Consider the following 25,743-nt stretch of genomic DNA (forward strand, 5'->3'; position numbering starts at 1 on the left):
GTGAGTACTCACCTCCGCTGGGTGCTTGGATTCTACAAGCTTTTGAGTTTACATATTGCTTAGCTCAGTTGACTATCTTTCTACAGAGTTGTAATGTATTAAAAGAAACAGGAACAATTATGACCATGGTTTTTAATTTATTCCATAACGGGCAAGTTCAGTAAGAGGAGGGATCACATACAGTCCCATTGGGGGTAGCAAGCAAACCAGATAAACATGAAGACAGACATTGATGCAAATATTCCTCTTTCTTTATGGAACAATTTGTAAAATCTTCCAAGAGTTTCAATAAATAACTTACAGATCATATATTTCTTGTGTTATATGTCAATATTGATATTTTAAATATATAGCTATCTTCTTTTTGTTATACAGTTGTTCTCTATGAGGCTATTGGAAGTATTCTTTTTAGCCATCTGCATAAATAATACACACAGGGGATGGTGCTGTACACATCATGGCCAAACAGTGCTTTGACTGGTTGCAGGCTTCATTGCTGAATGGGTTTAGAACCCAAGAGTATTTGTGAGAGGAAAGAGGGGCTGGCAAGATGATCTGTGCAGTGACAGATTGTAAACTGGCAAGATGTGAGATGTGCTGTGAGTTACAACTCTTGTTCCAAACAAGAAACGGAGCAGATCGCGTTGATGACTCCAGCCTAGGCATTCCACCAACGGTCATTCTGCAGAATGTCTCATCACAATGGAACATTCGTAAATGTGCCGTGGCCGAATGTTAAATACTTTCCCACTTGGACAGGGGAAAAAAAGCATAAATGCACAACTTCTGGGAAACCTCTTAAAAAAATACCCCCCAAAAAAGATTCAAGATAAAGAATAAAAAAAACACCAACATCAGTCTGTTGCAAGGGCATTAAAGATATTACCATCAAATACAGCAATAAAAGTGAAACCATTTATCGTAATAAATAACACAAGTAGTAAACCACCCGTTCACCTGTTACACCCTCGGTGATATGGAAGATTGTTTGCCACATGTAGAATTGACACCGGCTCATTTATCCATGAAGTCCAACCCAGAGGAAGAGCGGGGCGAACTCCATTAAAGGGAAGCAAACACCTGATGTCCATCATGTCTGAGAGCACCTTGAGAACAAGTGATGAGAAGCCTGGTTTGGATTTCTTTGACATGATGGCAGCATTTGTCCTCGTGAAACTGCAAAAAAAAAAAAAACACCGCGAGAACGGTACCGTCTCTAGGTAAGAAAGAAAATTATGAGCGAGGTGGTTATTGCGGCCTGAAGGTTGACACAAATGAGCAGTGGTAACAGAGAAGCCATGCCGGTGTTTTCCCTGTGGTGTGTAACAGTCTCCATGGGAATGACAGGGCTGGGACATAAACATAGCTCTTTGTGTTCAAATAAAGCAATAAACATATACAAAAGTACATCTGAGAAATACATTTGGCAATATCAAGGTATTTAGTAAAGAGGGGGACTAAGCAAACATGATTTACCTAATTGTCAATCCAAGTGGCTTAGTGATAAAACCCTCTTTGAAAAGAAAGACAAAAGAACTTTCATGCACTGTAAAGAGTAACCAAAAAGGCTTAAAAACATCCATAAGCGTCTGTAATAACGTCACAATCAGCAAATGTTTTAAGACACGACTTCAACCACCCACACCATCTTTTTCTCGACACCAACTCCGTATAGACCTGAGGAACATTGTGTCACGTCTTCACACTCCTACTAACCGACATACTTCACATTCCTGAATGAGCAATGAAAAATAAAATGCAGGAAGAAAATATGCCGCTGAGGGTGCAGGAAGTAGGAGAGCACATCAACCCAACCTAAGATGATAGCTTCTTCTACAGTGTTAGCTTTTGAATCCCTGCAAAGTTAACGTACGACTCTCTCTTTTGTAGAGTCAAGTCAGGGGATGAACATATGCTGAAATGTACCATGACATTGTTTTGGAACGATATTTGTGAAGCTACAGTTGTTCATTTCCACCCAAAAGCAGCACAGCCCCCTGGCATGCAGAGAGGTATCTTCTTTGTAGTCATTGCAATAGTGCGAAAATGCTAGAAGCATCCTTTAAGAGGGAGGAGGACACCTGAAGAATGGAAATTGTTTGTGAGTCGGCAAGTCAAGTTTTGTCCTTATGTGACTACATACATTCCATGACCATCGCATGCACATACTGTGATTTTTTTAAATTTTTCTTTATTTAAATATTGGATGTCTGTCACTTCAATTGGAGTTGTTTGAAGTTAGAAGACTACACCATAGAGGACAGAGTGTTCTCCTCAGGACAGTGGATAGGGAGAGATGTCCGTAGAGATTCGATGGCGGGAGGGGCACCCTCACCGGGTGAAAGGTCATTGAGTTCCTCAGATGATGAAAGAGGGAAGGAAGGTGACAAGGAGATGCCCGAAGAGGGGTCAGCAGATCCAGCAAAAGTGCGTGGGGGTTTGGGGACCAAGTTGGGCTCCAATGTTGCCCTGGCCAGAAGCCGCTTGTCATCCGGTTCATCCGCCAAACACTCCACGTGGCCTAGAGAGCCGCGTCCCGACTCCGACTCCCCATCAGATAGATCCATTGGAGGTGAACTGCTGCCATCTAGTTTAAATAGAGAGTCCAAGTACTGGGCAAACTCCAGCACTGTTCGGCTGGGGTTCCCATTTGATAACTGGGGTGACGGCGGGGAATTTTCCCGTCCAGTCTCCGTGCCAAACTCCCACTGTTCTTTGTCGCCATCCATTGCTCTCGAAGCAATTTGTGGACTGCGGGGAGCGTCAGGGGTGCTACCTGGGCTGTAGACGCCCGGCATCTCTTCCACATCAGGGTCAATTTTAGAGTAGATGTTAGACTCTGCGTCAAAAGGCTGAGGGGAATAATGTCCACTGAAGCGAGGTGTGGCGGGGGAAAGCTCTATCGAGTACTCCGGATTAGACACGGGGTCCAGTGGCGTAAAGAAAGGCCCGATCTCCCCCATGTGTTCTGGTGTGGCCTGGCAGAGGCAGTCAGCTGCCAGCAGTTCAGTGCGAGAGCTGAGAGACGGATTCTCTTCAGGAATCGGGGCATCCAAAGGGAACGGGAGGCTACTAAGCATCGGAGAACCTCTAAGTGCAGCAGAGGAGCGCCTGGAATCCAGGCTGTAGACCGATTCAGCGTCTGACAGGCTTTCCATGACAGCCAACGGAGCTTTGCGGTCCCTAAGCTCCACAGTCAGGCGCTCCCGTGCTCCACGCAACACTACGGGCACTGGAGGAGGAGCGCACTCAGAGAAACCATCCAGAGATATTTCGGACTGGGCACAGGAACTAGAGGAGAGGATGAGAAAGGATAGGAGTGACAGGGAAGTAGGACTCGCAAGGCATCAAGAAAATATCAACGACAATTGGGAGGGTTTTAAGAAGGGAAAATGGCCGATGGTTTCAAAACATATACAATATGGACAAAGGTCTTGGGACATAACACTTGGTCAAGGAGGAGTGGGACTTGCCCAACTACAGCAGACTTGAGAGATTTGGAGCATTTCTGTGTTTCCAACAAAGGCCCTTTGAGTGACCACAATGACGAACTAGAAAAGAATTTGAGAGACTCTTATTGGTTTTCTGGATTCAGAAATTCCAAGAGACATTTCAAACATTTGCACGGGACACTGGAAGGTGTTTATTTCCATTTCCACTTCCTATTGGTGTAATTGTCTCAATACATTTGTCCATATGACGTGTCAAATTAAGTAAGCACCAGGGAGAACCACTGACAGGGGGAGGTCAGCATCCCACTGGGTGCTTCTAAAGCCGAAGAGATAACAACATCTACTACTTCTATCAGAACACAGAACCGGAGGGGGACGTGGAGAGAACTGAATACTACCGTACGTTGTAACTGCACTGTGGTCAGACAGCGTGCATGAGAGAATGATGCACATTATGAAGGGTTAAGTGATTACATGCTTTCCTTACCGTAATAATGTTTTTTGTCTTTTTTGTTAACCAAACAAAACAGACAAGAATTAAAAGTTTGAGAAAACAAAAGTAGAAATTAGTAGCAGTCTTAATGCCAGTTTGAGAATACGTTATATTATAAATAAACATACTTTATGGTGCTTACACAAACTATCATGTTAAGATATTGTGCTAGGAAATCGCTTTTTCCTCAAATATCTAGACCAAACAGTCGCTTTGGTTTTAGAAAAAAATATTTTTAGCTCCCATTTTTTACTCCCATATACGTTGTTAGCTGTGAGCCTTTTGCAATTTTGTTCTCTTGATTGTATTTAAATCAGTTTCAAGACAAAGTTGCAAAAACATTTCGATGATCATGTGATTTTGTTTCTTTTTATGTTAATTAGCACCATTAGTGAGTGTGGTAGAAAACGCCTTGCTCGTAGACATTACGTAGAAAAAGTCGGAAAACTAACAGATTTAATTGAATGTTTAATTTCTGGAGACTTGTATAGAAACAAGTCAATTTTTCAAAATAAAATAAATTCCTAGCATCACAGGAATTGATTTAAATATTGATTCAACATGAGACAAAAACCCAATTAACTAGCAATAAACTGCCAACTCACAAAAATAAATATTATTGGAATTTTTACATCACTTCCAGCAGGTTATAAATGACACTGATCATTTTAGACCGCAACACATCCACTCCGGTGCTCAATACTGACCGAACACTACTGTTCCTGCGGTGGTGGTGGGTCGTAGCCATCGGCTGCTGTGCTGCCGCAGATGCAGCCATGAACACATTCTCAGCGTTCAAGTCGACTTCTGTCGGGCTCACCATGATCTTGGCTGCAGACAGCAGAGCCGTCTTTCCCTTGTTGTAGTTCTCCAGTACCTGTCACAAACACAGCGGTATACTCGTGACTAGGAGCATGGCAAAAAAAAAACCCATCAAACTAAAGTCAGAGAAAAGGCGAGGATGAACATAAAGGATACAGAAATGCACAAAAACATCAGATATCACTCAACTAACACTATTTTTATGTAACTCCACAATAATTACAGGACCCATTATAATGAAGTATTGTTAAAATTAATTCATAATGTACTTTATGGTATCCTAAACTCAATGAGCCTGGAATAAGTACTCGCAGAGTTGACAGATTTTCTAAACAAACACAAAAAGTGGAATCAGTGATTTCCACTTTACCTGGATAGTTTGTGTATGCAATCTTTCTATATTTAACTGCTGATACTGTAAAACATCTATCGTGATAGTACGTAGTGGTTGAGATAAATGTAAGTGCGAGCTAAAGGTGAGCTTACACCTACTCCAACTGACATTAAACACCCACAGTGGAGTCATGGCTGCCTGAGGAAGATTCACACAAGTTCCATAGTTTGAGAGGAAATAGCAGTCCATATGATTGTAGGGTATGCAACTTACAAAACACAAGACAATCACATGAGTACAGCAATTACACACACACACATTTGTGGTTGGCTTTAATGGGTTAGAACACATGCTGGAGACACATTAGGTTCAAAGAAATGACTGGACATGCAAATGTGACAACACAATAAAAAAATGATGGAAAGAAAGGTTTGAATGAGAGGTAAAATATCAGTCAAGGAGCATGTTTGCGAATAAACGGAGGATCATTTGTACACTGCTACCGATGGCTTGCTCATGGCAAGACTGCTGCTGTGCTGCCAAGAGCACAACACTGTCAGAAATATAAAAAGGCACAAAAACGGTCTGAAAGCAGATCAAATTAAAATGACAACTTGATGCAGAGACACACTTTTACATCTGCAATCCATTTAGTTACAGTAGATCTGCTTCGGTAATGTACATGCACAGACGACAGAATTACTAAATAGATGCGTGGTAGAACATAGTCATCCTTTCGTCTGTTTATAAATGGTTCCCGCTGTTTCAAATCAGGAAAAAAGAGAATGAAATGATGGCGTAGTAGCAGCTTAAACAGTAATTGTAATGTGTGACTCTGAATTTTGAAAATACGGAGACAATTCAGTTCCCCGGAAGGAAGGAAGGGAGAAAGGTGTCTTAAGAGAAAGTAAGAGATGAGGAAGAAGGCACAGTCCGTGTGAAAAGGCATCACCATGGAAGCTTTGTGAAAATGTGTTAGCAGGAAGAAGTGGGGGAGTTCCATGTCACAGCACTTGAGCAGAGGCACAGAAAGGAGCCAAAAACAAAAAAACACACACAATTTAAGTTGTTAGCGGGTTTTACGCTCTACATAAGCTTGATGTAGTGAACAGATGAGTCACTTCTCCAACTGCAATTTCTAAGAGTCATTTGCTCACTGGAATGCAGCTATAATTTCTTTTCTTCCTCTGGAGACCTTGCCTAGACTTGTTGTTGCCTCCGGCCACATATTTGTAGGTGCAAAGAAGCCAAAATAAAGGCATCGGAAATCAAAGATTTCTCATTGAATAATCTTGATCCCTTCAATGGTAGAAACATGATCTCACTGATAGATTTGACAGTGTTAGAGTTATGAGAAAATGGTTTCATTCAAATGACTAGCATTATGACATTCATTTTCGCAGCTCTGTGTATGTTGACGTGCACTGTTAAACACAGGTTGAATGAGAATCCTTCATGCTCAAAGACATAAAAGATAAAAAGGTAAATCATAACGTTGGACACCATGCAACTACAGACTTCCTCTTGTTGTTAAGGCTTATGTGATGTTCCGATCTTGATAGTATTTCTTGTCTTGGGACTCATTGGGTAAAAATGCAGGAGTGGGAATTGCAGTTATGCAACGGATGGTGAAATGTTAAGTCTGGTTGGGTTTGTGGTGAAATGCATGAATTGTCTTCAACTGAAAGAGTTGATGACTGGTGGTGAGAGGGATTAATAGCATCCGTAAAAGGAGATGAAAAGATGGTAGGGAGAGACAGTGGTTCAGCCTCTGTGAGGGAGGTATTGCAAAATGGGTCTTTATAGGTGGTCATACGGTGCGTCATGGGCAATAATGTTAAACTCCTCTTCCAGAGTCGACTGCTCAGACATACGACAACCTGGTTCCAGCACCTGCGGACACACCAGAGGTTTCGCATACAATCACATAGTGCTACACTTCCATAGAAGTCTTTAAACAGATGTGCCATCACCCAAACCGACCATCACCTCATATTTAACGCCACAGGTATAAGAAAGGGGAAATTCTCAGAGTGGTTTCTTCCCATGCAAACAATACCTTCATACCAGGACAAAGTATCAAATATTGCCAGAAGACACCATAGAACCAACCGGAATAGAAGGAAAGGCTCCCCATGCTTTGCTAGGAGAGCAATGTGAATAAAATACAATGACAGGAAAGATGAAGATGAACAATGGATGATTCACACATTCAATTCAACTGAATTTAAAGCACATCAGTGAGTTTTTCTTTTTACGCTCTATAGTCGGATACATTTCTGTGATTGCTTGGACATAACCTCTCTAATATTGTAAATTAATTCTAATACTAGAATACATCTTTATTTATTGTAACACATAAATCAGTCTGTCTTGAATTAAAATTACCCCTCAAAGAGACAAAGAAGTCTCGATAGAAAATGATGACAAAGATTGGGCTCTGTACTGACATGTGATACTCAAATAATGCTGCGTCTTTGAGTGCATTCAAACTTTGAATCGTGGTAATAGTAATTAGTACTCTCAAAATGTTTTTTTTTCTTTGTTGGAGACCATCGAAGATTCTCTCCACTCAATAATTTGATGAGATCCCAGCACCACACCAACAAAGACAACTGAATCAGCATGCAGAGGATGAAAACAGACCTTGTTTAGACCCTCCATCACCATGTGAGGCATGTGTTCATTCAGCATGGCAGACGAAATGATGACCTCATTGAAGGCCTTGTTGTCCCCCCAAAGAGCCGAGTACGTTGGCTCTTCTTGACCACAGCTACAGGAGAGAGTGAAACCGTTTTGTAATCAATAAGACAGTCAAGGTTGACTGGACATTGATCATTGTTTTTCTAGTCAACATTGGTGAGGAATGAATGAAGATAACAAGATGAGACTGTTACATACTATTCACAAAAAAAGAGGTATAATGAAAGAAAAAAAAAATTATAGAAACAGCGAGTGGACTTAAGTATGACACAAAATGAAAAAATGCACAAATCAGAAATCATCTTCTCATTCTCACCAGGTTTCTGGAGGATGGTTGTGCACCACGTGGACGATGCGACAGGAGGGTAGAGGGGAGTCGAGGCTGAGAGGGCGATGCTGAGGTCACTTGGATGGAGCCACAGGCGACTGGGAGGTGCTGCTTGCTGAGACGGAGGATCCTCCTCCTCCAGTGGAAGCTCCGACTTTGGGACGCATTTAGTACCTCCCACGATGATCCTCCACTGTGGCAATACAACTCATTATCTCAGCTTTGTGGAATAGTACATTTTATCTTGGGCAGGGCTTCTGAACTTTATGCAGTACATGAAACAATGTTTGCAAATCAATGATGATACAGGAAGAGGTGTACCTTTGGCTTGTTACTTTTTGTAGAACTTCAAGCAGATGGCGACGAAAGCCCTCTAATTGTGACAGGCCCAGTCTGGAAGACAACACCCCAAATGACTGTGACAAGCTCATGACTCCAAGGAGTGGATTTGCAATGCACAAATGAAGGGGATACCTTGGTACTAGATCTTTTCCTAATACTACAGAGGTGACAAACTCTTTGGAGTACTCCATGGCATCCTCAATGGGTGAGAAGAAGGGAAATAAATCATGCAGGAAAATGGCTGATTACGCATTAACATTTATCAAATTGAATCAAATGCACTTCCAAATAACAGCATGGAGTTGAACTTCTACCACGGCTGTGGTTCTTTTTAAAGTGTTATGTAAATGAAGTTGAGTTTAATTGAGAAATCTATCCTTGGCTCCTCTTGCATCTTAACCGCTACTTGACTTTAGCACACAGGTAAAAACACCCAAGATTGACTAAGAGCAAACATCGGACGATTCTAAGGTGGCATTCTACGAGCCTTGATCTAAATTTCATTGAACATCTGTGAAAGAGCAGAAAAAACTGAGAAGACACTTGGAGCAGGTTGCTTATGAAGAGTAGATCAATTGAACACCTCCTGAGAGGTGCAGCAAGTCTCACTGAATTTAAGTAATTGCCTCAAAAGATTGAAATATTGAAAGAGGAATTATTAAGTTAAAGGTACCATCATTTTTTGTCCAAACTTGTATTATGAGTTTTATTTTAAATTAACGATTCTACTGAAACAACTTTCAAAAACAATGTATGATTTTAACATTTTCAAAAACAATGTATGATTTTAACTGGTTAATTTGTATCATGTTTCTTAATTTATTATTATGATTAGTATTTTCTTTCTCTTTAATTGTGTCTACATGTGTATGTGCAAAAAAATGGGCGAAGGGAATGGGGGGGGCTTACCTAAGAAGGCCACCAGGAGGGGAGTAAGAGTAGCAGTGAAGTGTGGGATACTGAGGTCTCAGCAGGAAGGAGAGAATTGCAGCAGTCCCAGCACCAAGAGAATGGCCTACTATCACCAGTCCATAATGCATGGTGCCCTTGTTCTGTGAGAGATGGCCCCAATCATCACACTGGCACACTAATATGGGCTGAAATATGTGCCACCAGACTCTGAATAGTTTTAACAATTATACATTGAAATTAGAATTGCACTGCAAAACAGAATATAACTAATTTTTTTTTTTCTGGAATATAGCGCTCTAGCAGCAAATTAAAGCAACTCTGTAAAACAAATACAATGCAAAAGACGTCAAAGCTCACAATATGCTTTTGACAGTAAAACGTATGTTAAAAGCCGTGTAAAAAATATTTCTGCATGTGTTTTGCAGAGGCTATATTCAAACTAATTTTGTCACTTCTGTCAAAGTGGTGACAACAGTTGAGAAGCACTTAGCTAGACAATGCGTGTGAATGCGTCCATGTACCAAGTCTCTGCCAAAAGCTTGCGACAATATCATTTCCTGCTCCAGTTTCTTCTTTATGTACTCTGCTGAGTAAACCATCCCTAAGACAAAAATTACAGAAGGATTAAATGTGGTGCAAGTACGGGCAAGAATCCTGCTGCACTGAGATTTTATTAAAAGAGAACGACTGTAGTCAATGTACTATAGTCTATAGCGAAATTTTTTTCTCTCTGACCTTGTGTCCAAGCCAGGTCCCTTGCTGCTCCTCCACTGGTAAACGCTCAGAATCTCCCGACAAATCAGTCAAGGCATCCTGATGCCACACAAAAGAAAATATGAGTTGTTTGCCATGAGTCAAGACTGTGACATTTCAATCATAGACTTAAATGCTACAACATTTCCCTTCAGCGCTTCAGTGTTACGTAAACAATGGACAGCACATTTATATCGGAGTGCTGCTTTGGTACGATGCATGCACAGTGTGGGAGTTTGTGAACACTGCCTTGAACCTCAGTGCAGATGCAGCAATGAGAGAAGATTAGGGCACACACAGGATTCAAGGTTGTAGAAGTACAACTGGGCAAAGCTTAAATTTACCTTTAGTGATAATGTCCCTCTGATACTGATGACCACCTTCTTCTTTTCATGATCCACTGCCACAAAAAATGGAGTCTCATAAACCTGGATGGAAATTTGACAGAAAACAGCAGAATATATTGTATAAATGGATAATAGGAGAAAAGCAAAGATAAAACTAGGGGCGGTGACTGAATGAGTTTCATTGAAACTGATACTCCATAGCAATTTGTGACATGACTATAACAAATAAAAAAAAAAAGAAAGAATCAATACACTGTCTCTGCGACAGAACATCACACAGTTAATCATTTCAAACCATTTAGCCGGATTGACCTTCAGGCTAAGGTCTATCAGAAAATACTAGCAGTTACAGTCCGATGGAGTGCTTTTTTTCTTCTTTGGCATCTTGAGATTCAGTCCATGACAATCGAGAAAAAGTGTGACAAAACGCAGTCTCAGTAGACTTCAACACCCACTAAAACGCTCCCCACTTCCCATCTCTCAGCAACTGAACTGGCGAGTGAAGTGTTATCAAAACAGATACAAATGACAGGCAAAACTACAAAAGACAGTGAAGCCATTAACATTGCAATGACACAATACCAGGGTTTTTCTGCATCTAAAATTTTGAGGCTGAAGCCACACTTCATTTTGGGCCGACTTGGCTATTAAAACCTCAGGAAAAAAAATGCACTAGTTCAGGTGTCATTTATAACTGCAATTCTGCTATTAGACTATTAGGCTCTGTCTCACAAACAGTGGGAAGTTGCTCTGATAAATGTCGAAAATATTCATATTTTAAGGTGAGGTGGCGGCGATGAGAGTCATTAGTAAAGGTGAAGATAATTACAGAAAGTTAAAAGTTTGAATTTATGCTATGAAGAGAAAATGTCATTTGTCAGGTCTGAAAGTACTATATGCCTCATGAGATAGAGTTGAACAAGGCAAGGTTTCAGAACAGGATATGGAGGTAAAGTGAGGTTACTCACTTGAGAAGAAGTAATGTTATAATCATGCAAAGGCGGCATTTGTGACACTGTGACATTAAAGCATATGAATTTCCAAATTTTCCCCAAAACACAGACTTTACGGGTGCCGAACTGCAAATATGTAGGGGTCAGACTGTAGTTTTTAATTGTAATATCACCAATCACCACTAGATGGCAGACATGTCTTTGTTGTGCTGTCACTGTTGTGCTGTCACTGGATCTTACACTCACAACGTGAGTAGGCCTAATCATTTTTTTGTGGATTAGGATTGATGTGCAATACAAACATAGGACCTCAATTATATTAAAAGTGAGTTGCTTTTGTGGAAAAAAATGCTCAAAATTATTTCTTGCACTTCATGTTCAGCAGCTTTGTGCCATCCTTGAATGGTAAGTTTTATGAAAAGAGCCTTAAGCACTGGAAGAAATATAAAGTCGTGGTTGTTTTATTGTTTGCTGCAAAGCCTTTGTAGTTGGGTTGGGATAGTGGAGCTTTCATAGAAGCTGTGGCCCTTCTGCAGCACTGATGGAAAACGGGGTCCCCTCAAGCATTTAAATCGCCCTTCCCTGAGCTACACATGTACAGACTTTGAAGCAATTCTTGAATTTTAACATGTTAAACTAACATGTCTTATAGCATAAGCCTGATTTGTCACACCACAGAATTTATTTCCAGTGCGACAGCATCTAGTGATGGCATACTTTACATTTTTCCATCCAGTGCGTGACATTGTATTTGGTGATGTAAGGCGTTTATACAGTTGCTCGCCCATGGAAACTGCCACGAATCCCAAAGCTTACAGTTTTAGGTGCCGATGTTAATGCCAGATGAAGTTGGAATGCTGCAGTGGCTGATTCAGCAAGACAGTGGAAACTCTTACACACTGTGCACCTCATCCTTCCGCGACCTTGGCCTTTAACTTCACAATGTGTGCCATCTGCTTTCTATGCCTCAGTTGCTGTGGTTCCACAACTCCACTTTATTTACTACATTTAAATGTTTACAATGGTAATGTCTAGTAAGGACCGGAAAAAATGGTATAATTGAAACGGTAAAGTACTCACAGCATCATGGCAGGAAGTGTAGACAATGTGAACCTGCTTGAGATCCCGGTCCAAGAATTGCCTGCGTATGGCCAAAACATTACAACCACAACAATTGTCCTCCTCCACTGTCACTGACTGGGACAAAACGTGAGCCAGACACTGATGTGCAGCTGGGGATAGAAGGGAAATCAGGACATACAAAGATTGTAAAACATTAAGTAGGAACAAAAGGAACTGTTGATTAAAAAGGAAGTCACCCCAAACCTTTTCTCTGATTAATGTGTGCTTGTATAATCCAAATTAAACAGGCAAAACCCACCCGTCTTGTTATCCATAGGATGGGACAGAGCCATTTTCTTCTCGCTGTCGACTGAAAATGACATCGCAACTGCCATGACTCGGGTGAGAGCCAACCAGTTTTCTGAAGCTGAGCCGTGATGGGTTGTGACCTGAGACCTGGCAACTGTGATGTCATTTTCAGTCGACAACAAGTGGCAAAAGCGTCTGCTCCCTGAGATGGATAAAGCGGGTGAATTTTGCTCCGTAACTCATAATCTAAAAGCAGACTAGAAGAACCCAGAATGCCGACTCGTGGGGGCACATACAGTATAAATATTTTGGTTGTTGACTTCCACTTTAATGTAGGTAAAATACACAATCCCATTGCTTTATGCGAAAACTGTGGGTGCATGTTTGAGTGCTTACGGGCAGGTGCTAACAAGGAGGCACAGTCCGCATGCTGGCTTTCTCATCAGGTACATGGGCCAACCATATGCAGCGAGAGCAAAGAGCATGTAGTAGCACACATCCTTGTACATGCCCATCTCAGTCTGCGACAGAAGAATACACGTGTAAGACACATACACAAGGAAAGAGCTATCTTTTTTGGAAAAAAAAAAAAGAGAATGTTTTAAAGTGCTAGCATAGATGCATAGTGTGAATGAAAATATGGTTTTCAGCTTTGGCTTCATGTATTCATCATATATAAGGATTCACCGAATTCTTCAGATCCAGATATCTAGTGTTGCGAGTAACAGGCATCCCGGACAGGAAGGCTAAGATATCGTTGTTGCCCTGTGGAGGGAAGATAACAGAATAACGTTTCAAATCAAGCATTAAAAGGAAACGTGACTTGTATGGTAATGAGTCTGCTGCATGCTTACAAAGATGCACAATATTACATAAGGGTGTAATTTGGCAGATTGGTCATGAAGTGCTGACTGCACGTGTGATATTCAATTTTTTACTGTGTTTCACGGGAAAAGTGTCTAAAAAAATTCCTTCAAAAGGGAGATGTAAACATACTATCATACCTGGTCCAGGATAGATGATCTTTTAGACCTCTGTGTCTGACGAAGGAGTACCAAGCCAGCGATAATATCACTAGGCACAATGTCCAGATCTCTGAAGAACTCTGCAAAAAGGCTTGCCACCTCTGAATATGCATCCTGCAGCAGATAGAAGCAGACTTGAGTGCACGGTGTGCTATGAAGAGTATCTTAAATACTACAAACTTAAAAACGGATATAGTCTTGGTTCTCGCAGAGTTCAGTTTCTATGGTTACACAGTGTCCAGAATGTGTATGTACTAAGTGGTTGTCATGTCCAGTATTGTGTTATTTATATTGTGGCAATTTAAATATCACAATATCGCCATATCCGTAATATTGCTAATCCCAAAAGCAGAATTCATGTGGCTCACCGATTGTGTGTCCTGGGCTCTTGTGCAGCACATAAAGAATTTCAGCCTCCTGCTCCAGCTGCTGGTCTGGCCTTCCTCAAGTCTGTGTCTAAATGTAGATGAAATAAGAAATAAAACACACATACATGAGAATTGGGATATGAATGTGAATGATGTGTCAAAATAAAGAGGTTTGTTAGTACCTTAGAGTGTATGTCGTAAGGTTTCGTTGACGCCGGCGAGTTGCTTTCAGTTTGACAAATGTCCGACCGGTGGGATCGAAAGTGCACATAAGTGTAATGCAGACACTCAATATCACTAGCCAGTTGCACGCAACAATCCCTAAAACACAACAATAACATTTCAAATCAAGCACGATATATCCCACGATCCAATTTAAATATGTGTGGACAGAAACGTACATCAAATGAATTTAAGTTTGTAAGATTAAGCTTCAACAGACCTTCATAACCCCCCAGAAAATCATGAATTCGTTCAAATTGAAAGATGATCAAATGTTTTTGCCAAGTTGATACATATACATATGCATACAAAAAAAATATGCGTTGGCGGTTGAAGCAGATGATGAACGACTACAAATATAACTCATTCCAGTGAGAATTGATTATACCATTTTAACCGTCTCATAGACGATCTACCTAAAGCCCTTGTGTGACTCACCCAAAGCTAGATTTTTGGCGGTGACATCAGAGCACGGCTGGTAATACTGAAGAAGCCAGGCAATTCCCACGACTGCATATACGAGCTCTACCAGGAGAATGGCTGCAGCGAAAAAAAATAAAAATAAATCACACAAAGTACAAAATATCACAGATATATTGTACATATACTAATATATATAGATATATCTTAAAATGAGGCAGCTTACCTAGTCGGATATAGATGACATACTGCACAGCTTCCCTGGGCTGTGTGTATAGGATGCTGCCTCTCATACTCAACCACATGATGGCGCTCTCACAGATAAGGCAGCTGACCAAGATACCCATGTACCCTCGGCCATGGTCCACCAGTGTGATAGAACAGGACTGGTCAGAGCCATAGGGAAGGCCGAACAAAACCACGGAGAGAACGACCAGCCTGAAAATAACAGTACAATTAAGTATTGTCAAGAAGAATTGTTCTGTGACAGAGATCAACTCACCAGATGCAGTGCAACAAAAACAGAAAGAGGGCAGGCAGCACCAGGTCATCACTGCCGACTGACCAGCGCCGCCGAAACATCACCATGCCAGGCATCACTGCCCTGTGGGAAAAAGACGTAACATCAAAAATAACAAATATAATGTTTTTGGCAGGCCCAGAAAACTGGAAAGTCTGAAAAGTGCAATGAAATGTTGCTCCAAGTCAGTGTTCCTATTCGCAAAAAAAAAAAAAAAAAAAACATGTATGATGTGCAGTGGTTGACCTTATGTCACACAACAATGGCGTAACGACCTGGTATAGGCACTGAAAAGCATTTATTGGTTAGATCGGATAGTAAAACGCAACACTAATAATGTTTTTGGGGGGGGCACACACCACAGAACTCCTCATGCACTTTTAACCAACTACACAGTTCTTAAAAAAAAATGGCATTGCTGTACTTTTCAGCCACTCTTTTTGGCACCCAGGATGCATTTTGGCATGCAAAGCTGAATCCTTTCCCTGGTACAATTTTCCAAGATGGCGCTCTAGTGGCGGTCGTCTTCAAATGCTATGTTGTTTTTTTGTTGGAGATCAAGGGTCACGAGAGCAAGTTCAAGTAGAGCTTTTGAGAATATTATTAGTGAACAAGAGAAAGCGAACCTGCTTTGACATTAGATGGTTCCCTGTAAAAAAAGATTCCTTAACATCACTCTGATCATTCTCGTTGAAAAACAAAGCAGAGTTCATTGCAGTTGCTTCTGGCCTAAAATGAACTGAAATGACAAAGCCACAGAAAGAAGGAAGGAAGGAAGAGGGGAGCCACAGAGAGGCTGATGCAGGCCTTATGATGCCGATGCAGGCTGATCGAGCCTTTACGGTGAGCTACTCCAGTATATCTGTTTAAAGATTTGTTTTGTTAAAACAAACACTCAAAAGAAAGATTTACATTTTACAATAAATGTAAGACAAATAAAGAGGAGAAATCCTGAGCACAAGACTTATATTGCTTGTTCTGCTCCGTCTGTTGCAATGATTTTTCAGTCGTTAACAGAGTGCCAGTACCCTTCTTGTTCCAACCTTAAATAGCACAGTCATCACGGTTATTAAAGTCTTCCGTGGCATTGTGCCATCAAAAATTAATCATACTAATTAAAATGCCATGAGATAGCTGCATCATTGCCCTGTTGAAGGTGAGAAGTTGATTTACACTGCAGCAAAAAAGCAGTGATATATACGATGCAATTCAACGGATTATGTGGACTCACATTGACACCAAAAAAACGTGCTGATTGATAACCTTTGAGCTAGCCACCAGCTAAGGTAATAAAAATGTTTTCTCAAATATCCCTAATGTGTGCCACCGATCTGCAAACCAGACAAGCTAGCCAACTATGGAGCCGCTAGTTCCGACTAGCAAGCTAGTTAGGGCTGTCCAAATTGTCACCACCTTTCGATGTGCACTGTGGATCCATAAAACAGTGACACGGCAGGACTCTGCAATTTTTTAGCATACAGTATCTTACAAGCAGAATGGATGCTGTGGGAGAAAAGGGTCAAGTCGCCAATAGCCACCGATAAAAAAAAAAAATGGCACTCAGTTCTTGAATAGTGGGGGAGGGCTGACTCATGTCAGAGGCGCGACCCTAATTGACAAAGTGTAATTTATCAGCTTGTTGATGAAATGCTACCCGATGACTAAAAGGGAAATAAAATCTTTATAGGCACTCGCTTTGTAGGGGATGTGTGGGTTTGTGGGTGTTTATAAATATGAATCTATATTTGTCGAGCAAAAAAAAAAAGACAAATCACATTTGTCTGACAAAAAAAGGATGTAAAAAAAATACTCACCAGAAATACTGATTTTTATTCATATTGCTACAAATGTGATTTGCGAGGCTAAGTTGTCTGTAACATGTTTTGCTCTGACTAATCAGTGAATCAAAAAATGAGGACCAGTTCTGACAGTGAATCGGGAAATGTCACTAAATGTAGCGACAGTTGCATACTGGCCAAGACGGCACACCCGCTGGCTTTGTTTCTCCCCCAATTGTCATGGTAACAGAAAGACGCTCTCTACATTTGCAAAAGACAGAACTCAAAACGGAATGTTTGCAACCACAATAAGTGAATACCACGTGAGCTACTATTCTTTCCCCATTGTTATTTTGACTCAAGCATGCAAGAGACCTTTTTGAAGACGTGACTTTTTTTAGTTCATGGGAAAGATAAAGCATTATGTCTTCTTCAAAAATGTTTTAATTCTAAAGTATTAGCACAATACCAATCATGGTGGTGGCAGCATTAAACTTGAGGGTTGTTTATCTTCAGCTGGAAAAGGGTATTGGTGCTTTAGTCAAGGTGGAGTCAGTCAATATTTGGCACGTTTGGCATCTTCTGGGAAAATGAGAGTGGGAGCTATTTAGGAGTGCTTTTGAAACTAAGAGAGGGTAAATATTGTAATAAATAAATCATTGTCTGTCGTTGATAGACTCATCCGAATTGAATGAGCACAATATCAGAAGGTGCTTTGACAAAAGTGTGGAAACAATTATGCATTTTTACAGATATTTACATACAAAAGACAAATGTTTAACATCTTTCAACATGCGCAGAATGGTTTTCTCTTTAGATTATAAAGACGGGAATGTTTGATACCACTTTTGTCAGACGGATACCAGTACATCAACCCATTGATTTATTTGCAACACCACCTACTTAGGACTCAGCAGGGACGTGTAAAACAGAAAAATACCAGCATTTTCTCGCAGCAGATCTGGAAGCATCGAAATGCACAGTCTTCTGGCAGGCCGGGCATGTTTCTGTCATTCATCAGTGAAATGGTAACTATGCAAATATCATACTGGTCATCAATGAAAGACTAAATTATTTGCTTCCATATCGTGACAAGAATACCTGGCCATGCTCAAACCACAGACAGACCTCATTAATTAAAATAAACTAAGCTAACCGGTACGTAACAGAGACCCAGACTGAATTCCATTATGAAAAACCAGATGATTAACAGTGATTAGAAAGGCCATTAAATAATGAGTTGTCAGGTGATATCAGATGTAAAATTCAAAGACGGTTGGAGGACAGCACACTCCAACAACCACAGGAAAACACAATTTAAAGAAACACATTCTATGTGAAATCATTTCAGTAATTCAGTCGCACATAGAATTACTCAAAGGGGAACTAATAGCATTTAAGGGGAGTTGAACCACTGTCAACAGGAGAGACGGTATTAAAAGGTTCTGGCTATGACAAAGCATATTCTTCCAAAATGGAATAAAAAAAGGACACATTTGAAAGTGAAATAAGCTGTAAAAAATGCTGGTCTGGAAAACAAACATCAGCCAGGCAAATTGCAATAGATGACAATAAGGAGTACGGTCAGGGTCACCTGCTTTTTCATTAACAAAGGAGAGAAAATCAATGTGCAAAAACAACAAAAAATTTGGAAGAGGGTGGGACCCTAACTAAACATCCATCCATCCATTTTCTGAACCGCTTAGTCCCCACGGGGGTCGCGGGAGTGCTGGAGCCTATCCCAGCCGTCATCGGGCAGTAGGCGGGGGACACCCTGAACCGGTTGCCAGCCAATCGCAGGGCACACAGAGACAAACAAACCATTCGCACTCGCACTCACACCTAGGGACAATTTGGAGTCTTCAATCGGCCTACCAAGCATGTTTTCGGGATGTGGGAGGAAACCGGAGTGCCCGGAGAAAACCCACGCGGGCCCGGGGAGAACATGCAAACTCCACACAGGGAGGGCCGGAGGTGGAATCGAACCCGCACCCTCCTAACTGTGAGGCGGACGTGCTACCCAGTGCGCCACCGAGCCGCCCCTAACTAAACAAAAACCAAAAAAACATTTGGATTCAAATCATATCCACTGATGTGTTTTCTCTGCTTTGTGCTAAAGGCTTACAGGGGTCATATGGAAAATGCTCTTTATTGCACATATGGATAAAATAATTGTTCCTCACCCAACAGATGTGAAGTTACTTAACCAATTAGGTCTTTTGTCAGCTTCTTTTTTTCTGCTCTGTTGTATTTTGACAGCTTGCAAAAGCAATGGTGTGGCAAATTTGCATATATTTATTGTAATTCTCTGCCTGTAATTTGGCAGCTAGAAACAGTGAAGAGATGCCAGTGTAATTCAGAAGCCTTGTGCCTTTTAGCAGAACACAAACCACACCACAAAATGGATGCTACTTTAACTTTTCACATTTTATTAGCTGTTGGTTGGAAAGCAATTTTGATTGTTCATGATTTTCTTGAGCAATAATTGTATTTAATTACAGTACCTGATCTGAATCTGGTTTTGCAGTTTACATCATGCTAAACTTAGCCTGACAAACACTGACAATGCTACATGAGTTATTATCATCGGAGTCGTTGTGAAACTAAAGGTCATTCGTACATTTTTGTGAAAAGACGCACACATCCCTGCACGTGAGCAGTGCCTTTGTGCAAGCCAGTGTATGGCTGCGTGCCAGGCCCTCACCCCGACTCACGTGACCCAACAACAATGATGTAACAACAATGACAGAGCTCTCAGTCCGTCATTGTAGCTTTGACATGGACAATGAAAGATAAATAAAAATGGTTCAAATAATTTGCCTGTTAAAGTATGCTTCAACTGTGGACATCTATCTTTTCGTATCTTTATGACTGCTTTATTACAGCGTTACAGATAGCTAGGATTCGTTTTGATTCGGAAAGGGGAAAGTTCAGAGAAGCACCTCATCCACACAGTCACTCCCCAAGTCAAAGAGCGTGGCCGGACACAGTAGGACAAGGAGTGGATGATTTATTCTGGCTTCCATCCAATTCACATAGCATCAAAATGACTTACTCAATCCGCCTGATATTGTCATTTGCGTATAGCTCCATTTTAATAAAATGTCGATGAGAGTGGAGCGTTCAAGGTGATGAACCCTTTTGGCTGCCCAACAATGTTCCTTGCGTAAATTAACGTAACAAAGAACTTCTTCAGCTGCCTAATAGCATGCCTTTCTAAAAAAAACAAAAAACAAAAAAAAAAAACAATACTTTCTATCCAACGCACTTTCGGGGTTAACGCGATTCCCAAATTCTGAACCCCAAAGCCGCGTAAAATCGAGATTTGGGTGTACTGTGTTATGCTTCAGAACTGGTCAACACTTTCAGACAAAATACCATTTGAAGAAGCTTGAGCCTTATTTGTATCATTCACTAACATAATATATTAGAAACATATATTAATTCTAATGAAAACAGAGTCTCCTCTATGCATGCATTGAGGATTTAGACAATGTCTGACTCGAGTGGCGAGGATACACTGAGCAGTTCCAATTTCAATCTCCTCTATGTTCACTTTCATTCCTGCTTGGGTGAGAATGACAGCTTTAAGAGTCGCTTCAGCTTTTGTCACATCCACATCTCGCTGTTTCTAATCAGCCTGTCTCTGCAAAGCCATCACACAAGACAGCAGCATGCTGTCCATCCAAATCGAACACTCCCTCTCCTTTCCCCCCTCCCTCCCTCCCATTCTTCACTCTTCCCTGTCCTAATGCTCTTCTTCTCCTTCCTACCCACACACTCATTCACTATTCATATTTTAGAGGACATTTGTGAGCATGGAAACAAGTGAGTGCATCTGCACCGCTACAGAAGAAACCTACATTTGCTCTTCCTTATCTAACAAAGCCAGATTTTGGTTTTGGTTTACCACTGCTCATCTTTTTTTAGACTGAAAGCCATGTGCCACTCACTCCTACACTCCCTCTGCCTCTTTCTCCATCTTTTTCTCCCACCGCCACCACCCACTCAATCCTTTTCACCTCCTTATCCATTTTCCTCGTGTTGCAGCCGATGCATTAGTGTTAACGTGTGGCTGTTTGTGCGTATGGATGCGTGCCAACGCCGGGTTGCAAAGGTGAGCTGCCAACCTGGCTGTAGCCGACAACCACAAAGCAAATGAAACTATGTTTCGGTCGAGATACTGTGGCCGCTCGATGACTACAGCCAAAGATTTCTTTTTTCCTTCTGTTTTTCCATTCCATTAAACTGCACAAACCGACATCATTAAGCGCAATAGAATTTCAGTGAAGAGGAGCCAATCGTGACTTGGACATTTTGTCACTCTCAGTAGACTGAAATGACATCGCAGCTTCAAAAAACTAGTAAGGCGTGATTAGTTGTGACCTGACAAGCAACTGTGATGTCAGTCCACAGCAAGTGGCAAAATGGCTGTCCCCTAATATAAAAACGGGTGAAATTGCTGCTTAACTCACATTCTGCAAATGCAATATTCATCAGAACGCCGTGTTTTGACTACTAGGGGCGCATACAACATACTGTAGAAAATGTTTTGGGGTTGACTTCCCCTTTAAGAAATACTAACCACTTAGCAAAGATGAACAATCGAAAAACAAACATTAGTCCCGTTGAGTATCCCACTCAAGATAATATTTCATCATGTGGATCCTCAAGGAATATTTTACGTTGGCTATGTAGTCAGTAGAAGACTAATAAACTAATTCTCCACGATTGTAACAGGACCAGTTATTACTGTACAGTTAGCAAATAGAGCTAAATTTACATTTCTTTCCGCAAAAAATAATAATACAACTCAAGTTAAGGGTACAACACAGCATGATGTTAATAACGGAGCGCTGTTATGCATTTGCTGCCATTCTGAATCATTTTATGGACGAAACAAGTTAAGAACAAAAATAATTTCCAGGAAGATTAAGTTGTTTCTTTGCGTACCAACTCAAAGATTCAACTTCACCTTGTCAATATTTGGATTGACAAACTAATCCGCAGGTCCTGCAATACATCCTCCCCCTGTCTTTACTTTCCCGTATAGTCAGATTAAACAGAACTAACATGGTTTATTGAAGAACCTAAATTTGCCCTTCTATTTAAATGGCAACGTGTTGATTTGGTCCCACTCACAACATCAATACACATTTCAAATAAACGAGTAGCAGAGTCTCCAGATTAAACAGCTAGAGGATATTATCATCATTATAAAGGGATGATACATGCAGGGTTGCTACTTGCTATCTGAGTCTTACTGTATCCGTTTATTCATCTGTCAAAAAGCATTTTAAATAGCAACAGTCTCATAGACTATTTCATTAAGAAACAAATACAAATAAACAACAAGAACAAACCAAATGCTGCTTTGACTTTTTTGCACTCTTTTCAAAGGGGCAGAAACAACATACCGACATGGCGGCGCTAAACTCAAAGCAGTTGATGAGAATTGTCTCTTGAGGGGCAATTGTCATGTCTAAAATGAAGGAACCTGAATTAAAATATATACCGTATTTTCCGGACTATAAGGCGCACCTTCAATGAATGGCCCATTTTAAAACTTTGTCCTTATATAAGGCGCACCGGACTATAAGGCGCACCATTAATCATGTCAGATTTTTAATCCAAATCAAATCATTCTCCATTTTATCTTTTTATTTCAACTTCAGACGCAACAAATTACTTTATAATCATAAAATAATGATCCGTAGTCGTTTTGATTCATGATGCATAGACTTCAGCGGGCCACTTATGATTGATTTCATGACACAATGCTTCGGGCCGGTTTAAATTTAGGAATTTGGTCCATATAAGGCGCACCGGACTATAAGGCCCACTGTCGGCTTTTGAGAAGATTTTAGGTTTTTAGGTGCGCCTTATAGTCCGGAAAATACGGTATACCTGAAATGGGATTAAAATGAAATCGAACCAACATATCACACAAAATCAATTTACAGATAAATGGATAGCATATAGTATGTACTGCATATACTATTGTATATACTATTGCTCCAGCACAATAGAGAAGAGAACAGTTGCACAGGGCAACAGAAAAGCGGTAGTGGCATTCTTAAATACGCACTGTTTTTCCAAACAGAGACAGACAGGCGTATTTGCCAATTCACCCTGGAGATGGCCACTTTCCTAAGACTGTGGTTATAGCAAATGACATCACAGGTACCAGACCTCCTGAGATGGATAAAAACAGATGGCTTATGCCTGTATAATTCATATTCCACAATCGAAACATTACGCTGTGTTTCAACTAGTTTGGCTCCACAGAATAATTACAAGGAAAATTTGGAGTTGACTTCCACTTTTAAATGACACAGGAATAGCTATAGTGAATGAATATACTAAAGAATTGACACTTTACTGCTTCATGTGTTCAGTTTGCTGTATATCAGAAAAGTTCAAGCCTTGTTTTAAATAGTTTCTTCCAAAACTCAAACCATGTGAATTTTCATTTCAAATGTATCCTCTTGTTCTTCTCATCTGATATTGGAATCAATCCGCCTGCAGGGGTATTTCCTGGCTGCTAAATGCCTAACTTGTGGAACAAATAAATTTTCACAGTTCTTTCATGAATTGCTTTGTATTGTTGCACAGAAAAAAAAACAGGGGTCTCAAACATGTGGCCCACGGGCCAATTAAGGGGGATGATTAGCGATTGTGTGACCCACATATTTTTCTCAAAATGCATATTGTTGTCTGGTTTGAGGCTTTACTTTTGTATATACTATTTTAGCACTTCGTTTGTATGTAGTAGTTGGACCTCGTGACAGATTATTTGTCGACGAGTTAACCAAAGGGAAATTGTCAGTCACTTGGTTACAGTGTTATTCCGAAGTGACACTAAGACAGGTGTCATCCTCCTTGCGATGACACACCGGGCACCTTGAAAAAAAGCAAGTGTAATTATGAATCGGAAGCAATGCAATTGTGTCAAGAGTTCAGGTTTGTGTAGTTGTGTGTGTGTGTGGGTGTGCGTGCGTGTGTCTCGGCATCCTACAAACACGTGTAAGACCGCAAGCAATGTTGCAGTAACGAGAGCATCCTGCGGGCCAAGCTAGTTGTGATGTGGCCTACTCATGTGTCCAAAATCAGTTTTGGGAAAAAAATATTAAGGTGGCCTGTCCAAATGAAATCTCACACTGTGTAGACAGAAACGGTGGGTGCCCATTTACTGAAATGTATTCGCTGCTTCTCACCTGAATTTTGACGCTGCCTTGACACGAACCACTGCATCGGTTCCGCTTGCTCGCCCATATCCCCCCGACTGGAGACAAGCCTCCTCAGACTCGTTCTTCTCGACACCAGTTCAAAGATGCAAGGAGGGAGAGGAAAGTCTGTAAACGCCTCGGGGAGAGGTTTTATGACAACGGAGCAGCTGTCATTCGAGCTGATGAATGGACCTGGAAACGTCAAATAATCGGGTCGCGGGGATCCGCAGCAGTCCTCAGAGCAACACGTCTTCGGCTGTGGCAGCACAGTGACTCCTTTTCTGTGCTCCTCCAAACCAGTGAGAAATATTCGGGATTGGATCAAATCCACTGAAGAAGAAATGGAAAGAACGGAATCCGTGTCACGTTATTGTCAGTGGCGTGGATGTGCTCCCGGCCGCCGGACAACTCCCGAACCCCAGCAACGCCAGGAGGCAAAACAGGCAGCATTCCACGAGAAACGGGCCCGGTACTACATTAAACTGCGTATTAAGAAGATGCAAGCCCCTTTCCGCGTTTCGCTGCGCACATCACGTAGCGCGTTTTGATTGCGCATACCTGACCCGTTTCTTAAACGGAAGGCACTCGGGAATATTGCAGAGAAACGGCGCCACTGGTGGTTTGTGAATATCAAGAATTTCGCTACTGCTTCAAAGATGAGACAGCCATGGCAAGATGGTTACCTACCAAGAGAGTGCGCGTTCATACTAAGGAAATATTTGAACATTGTAATTTGTCTGTTAAACGTATTTATGTATAATGAAACACTGTATTAAAATAAGAAAATACTGCCTTTGTCGATTTGGCTTGAAAACAAAGCCAGTGAGACCTGCATTTCAATTCAACACAAATATACTGAAATGTGGGTTTCGTGTCGTTGACACAAGACTGATTTCTATCTCGAAACATAGTCTTCTTCGATAGGTCGTGCACTGGGGTGGATCCCTGTCAAGTCAAAATATAAACACATGAAACGAACTACATTTGGAAGATTTTGAAAACATAGCAAATCTCATTAATTTCAATTTTAAATGAGATATTGCGAATTGTGAAGCTTTTGTCCGTATTGCAGTAATTACAAAAAAAAAAAAAAAATCGTGATTCGTGACTGGGTAAGCGATGCCGGGCCATGGCCAGGTAGCGATGTTTGAAAGATTGCCATATTCTTTAAGGATGTCCTTGAACGCAGATCTCATCTGTACATGCGTGAAATCAAATGTTTAAAAATGACAAGCGGTTTTGTATAATAGTGCATTGGTGTAATAATGCTTGCAGCTGCAGGCATTCAAGGTTTTAAGCAATGTGATAAAACGGCAGGTGCACCATTGCAAAGGTGAAAATTTATTCAAATACAAAGACAATTTCCCGACT

General features: G+C 41.0%; 1 protein-coding gene across 1 annotated transcript; it reads right to left on the reverse strand.

The window, feature by feature from the left end:
• Window positions 1-124: 124 nt before the first annotated feature.
• Window positions 125-24,497, reverse strand: LOC119121009 (diacylglycerol lipase-alpha-like). The gene is given in 24 exon segments (XM_037248343.1): window positions 125-3,291; window positions 3,940-3,957; window positions 4,653-4,822; window positions 7,748-7,874; window positions 8,121-8,163; window positions 8,166-8,325; window positions 8,454-8,467; window positions 8,470-8,525; window positions 8,607-8,675; window positions 9,384-9,526; window positions 9,908-9,989; window positions 10,123-10,199; window positions 10,484-10,567; window positions 12,520-12,645; window positions 12,647-12,671; window positions 13,207-13,331; window positions 13,498-13,575; window positions 13,815-13,949; window positions 14,204-14,291; window positions 14,386-14,524; window positions 14,864-14,965; window positions 15,072-15,283; window positions 15,348-15,449; window positions 24,361-24,497. Coding segments are annotated over 23 exon segments (3,213 nt in total). The 5' UTR covers window positions 15,443-15,449; window positions 24,361-24,497; the 3' UTR covers window positions 125-2,246.
• Window positions 24,498-25,743: the final 1,246 nt, after the last annotated feature.

Source organism: Syngnathus acus, chromosome 3 (assembly GCF_901709675.1).
Source record: "Syngnathus acus chromosome 3, fSynAcu1.2, whole genome shotgun sequence".
NCBI classification, from domain to species: Eukaryota; Metazoa; Chordata; class Actinopteri; order Syngnathiformes; family Syngnathidae; genus Syngnathus; species Syngnathus acus.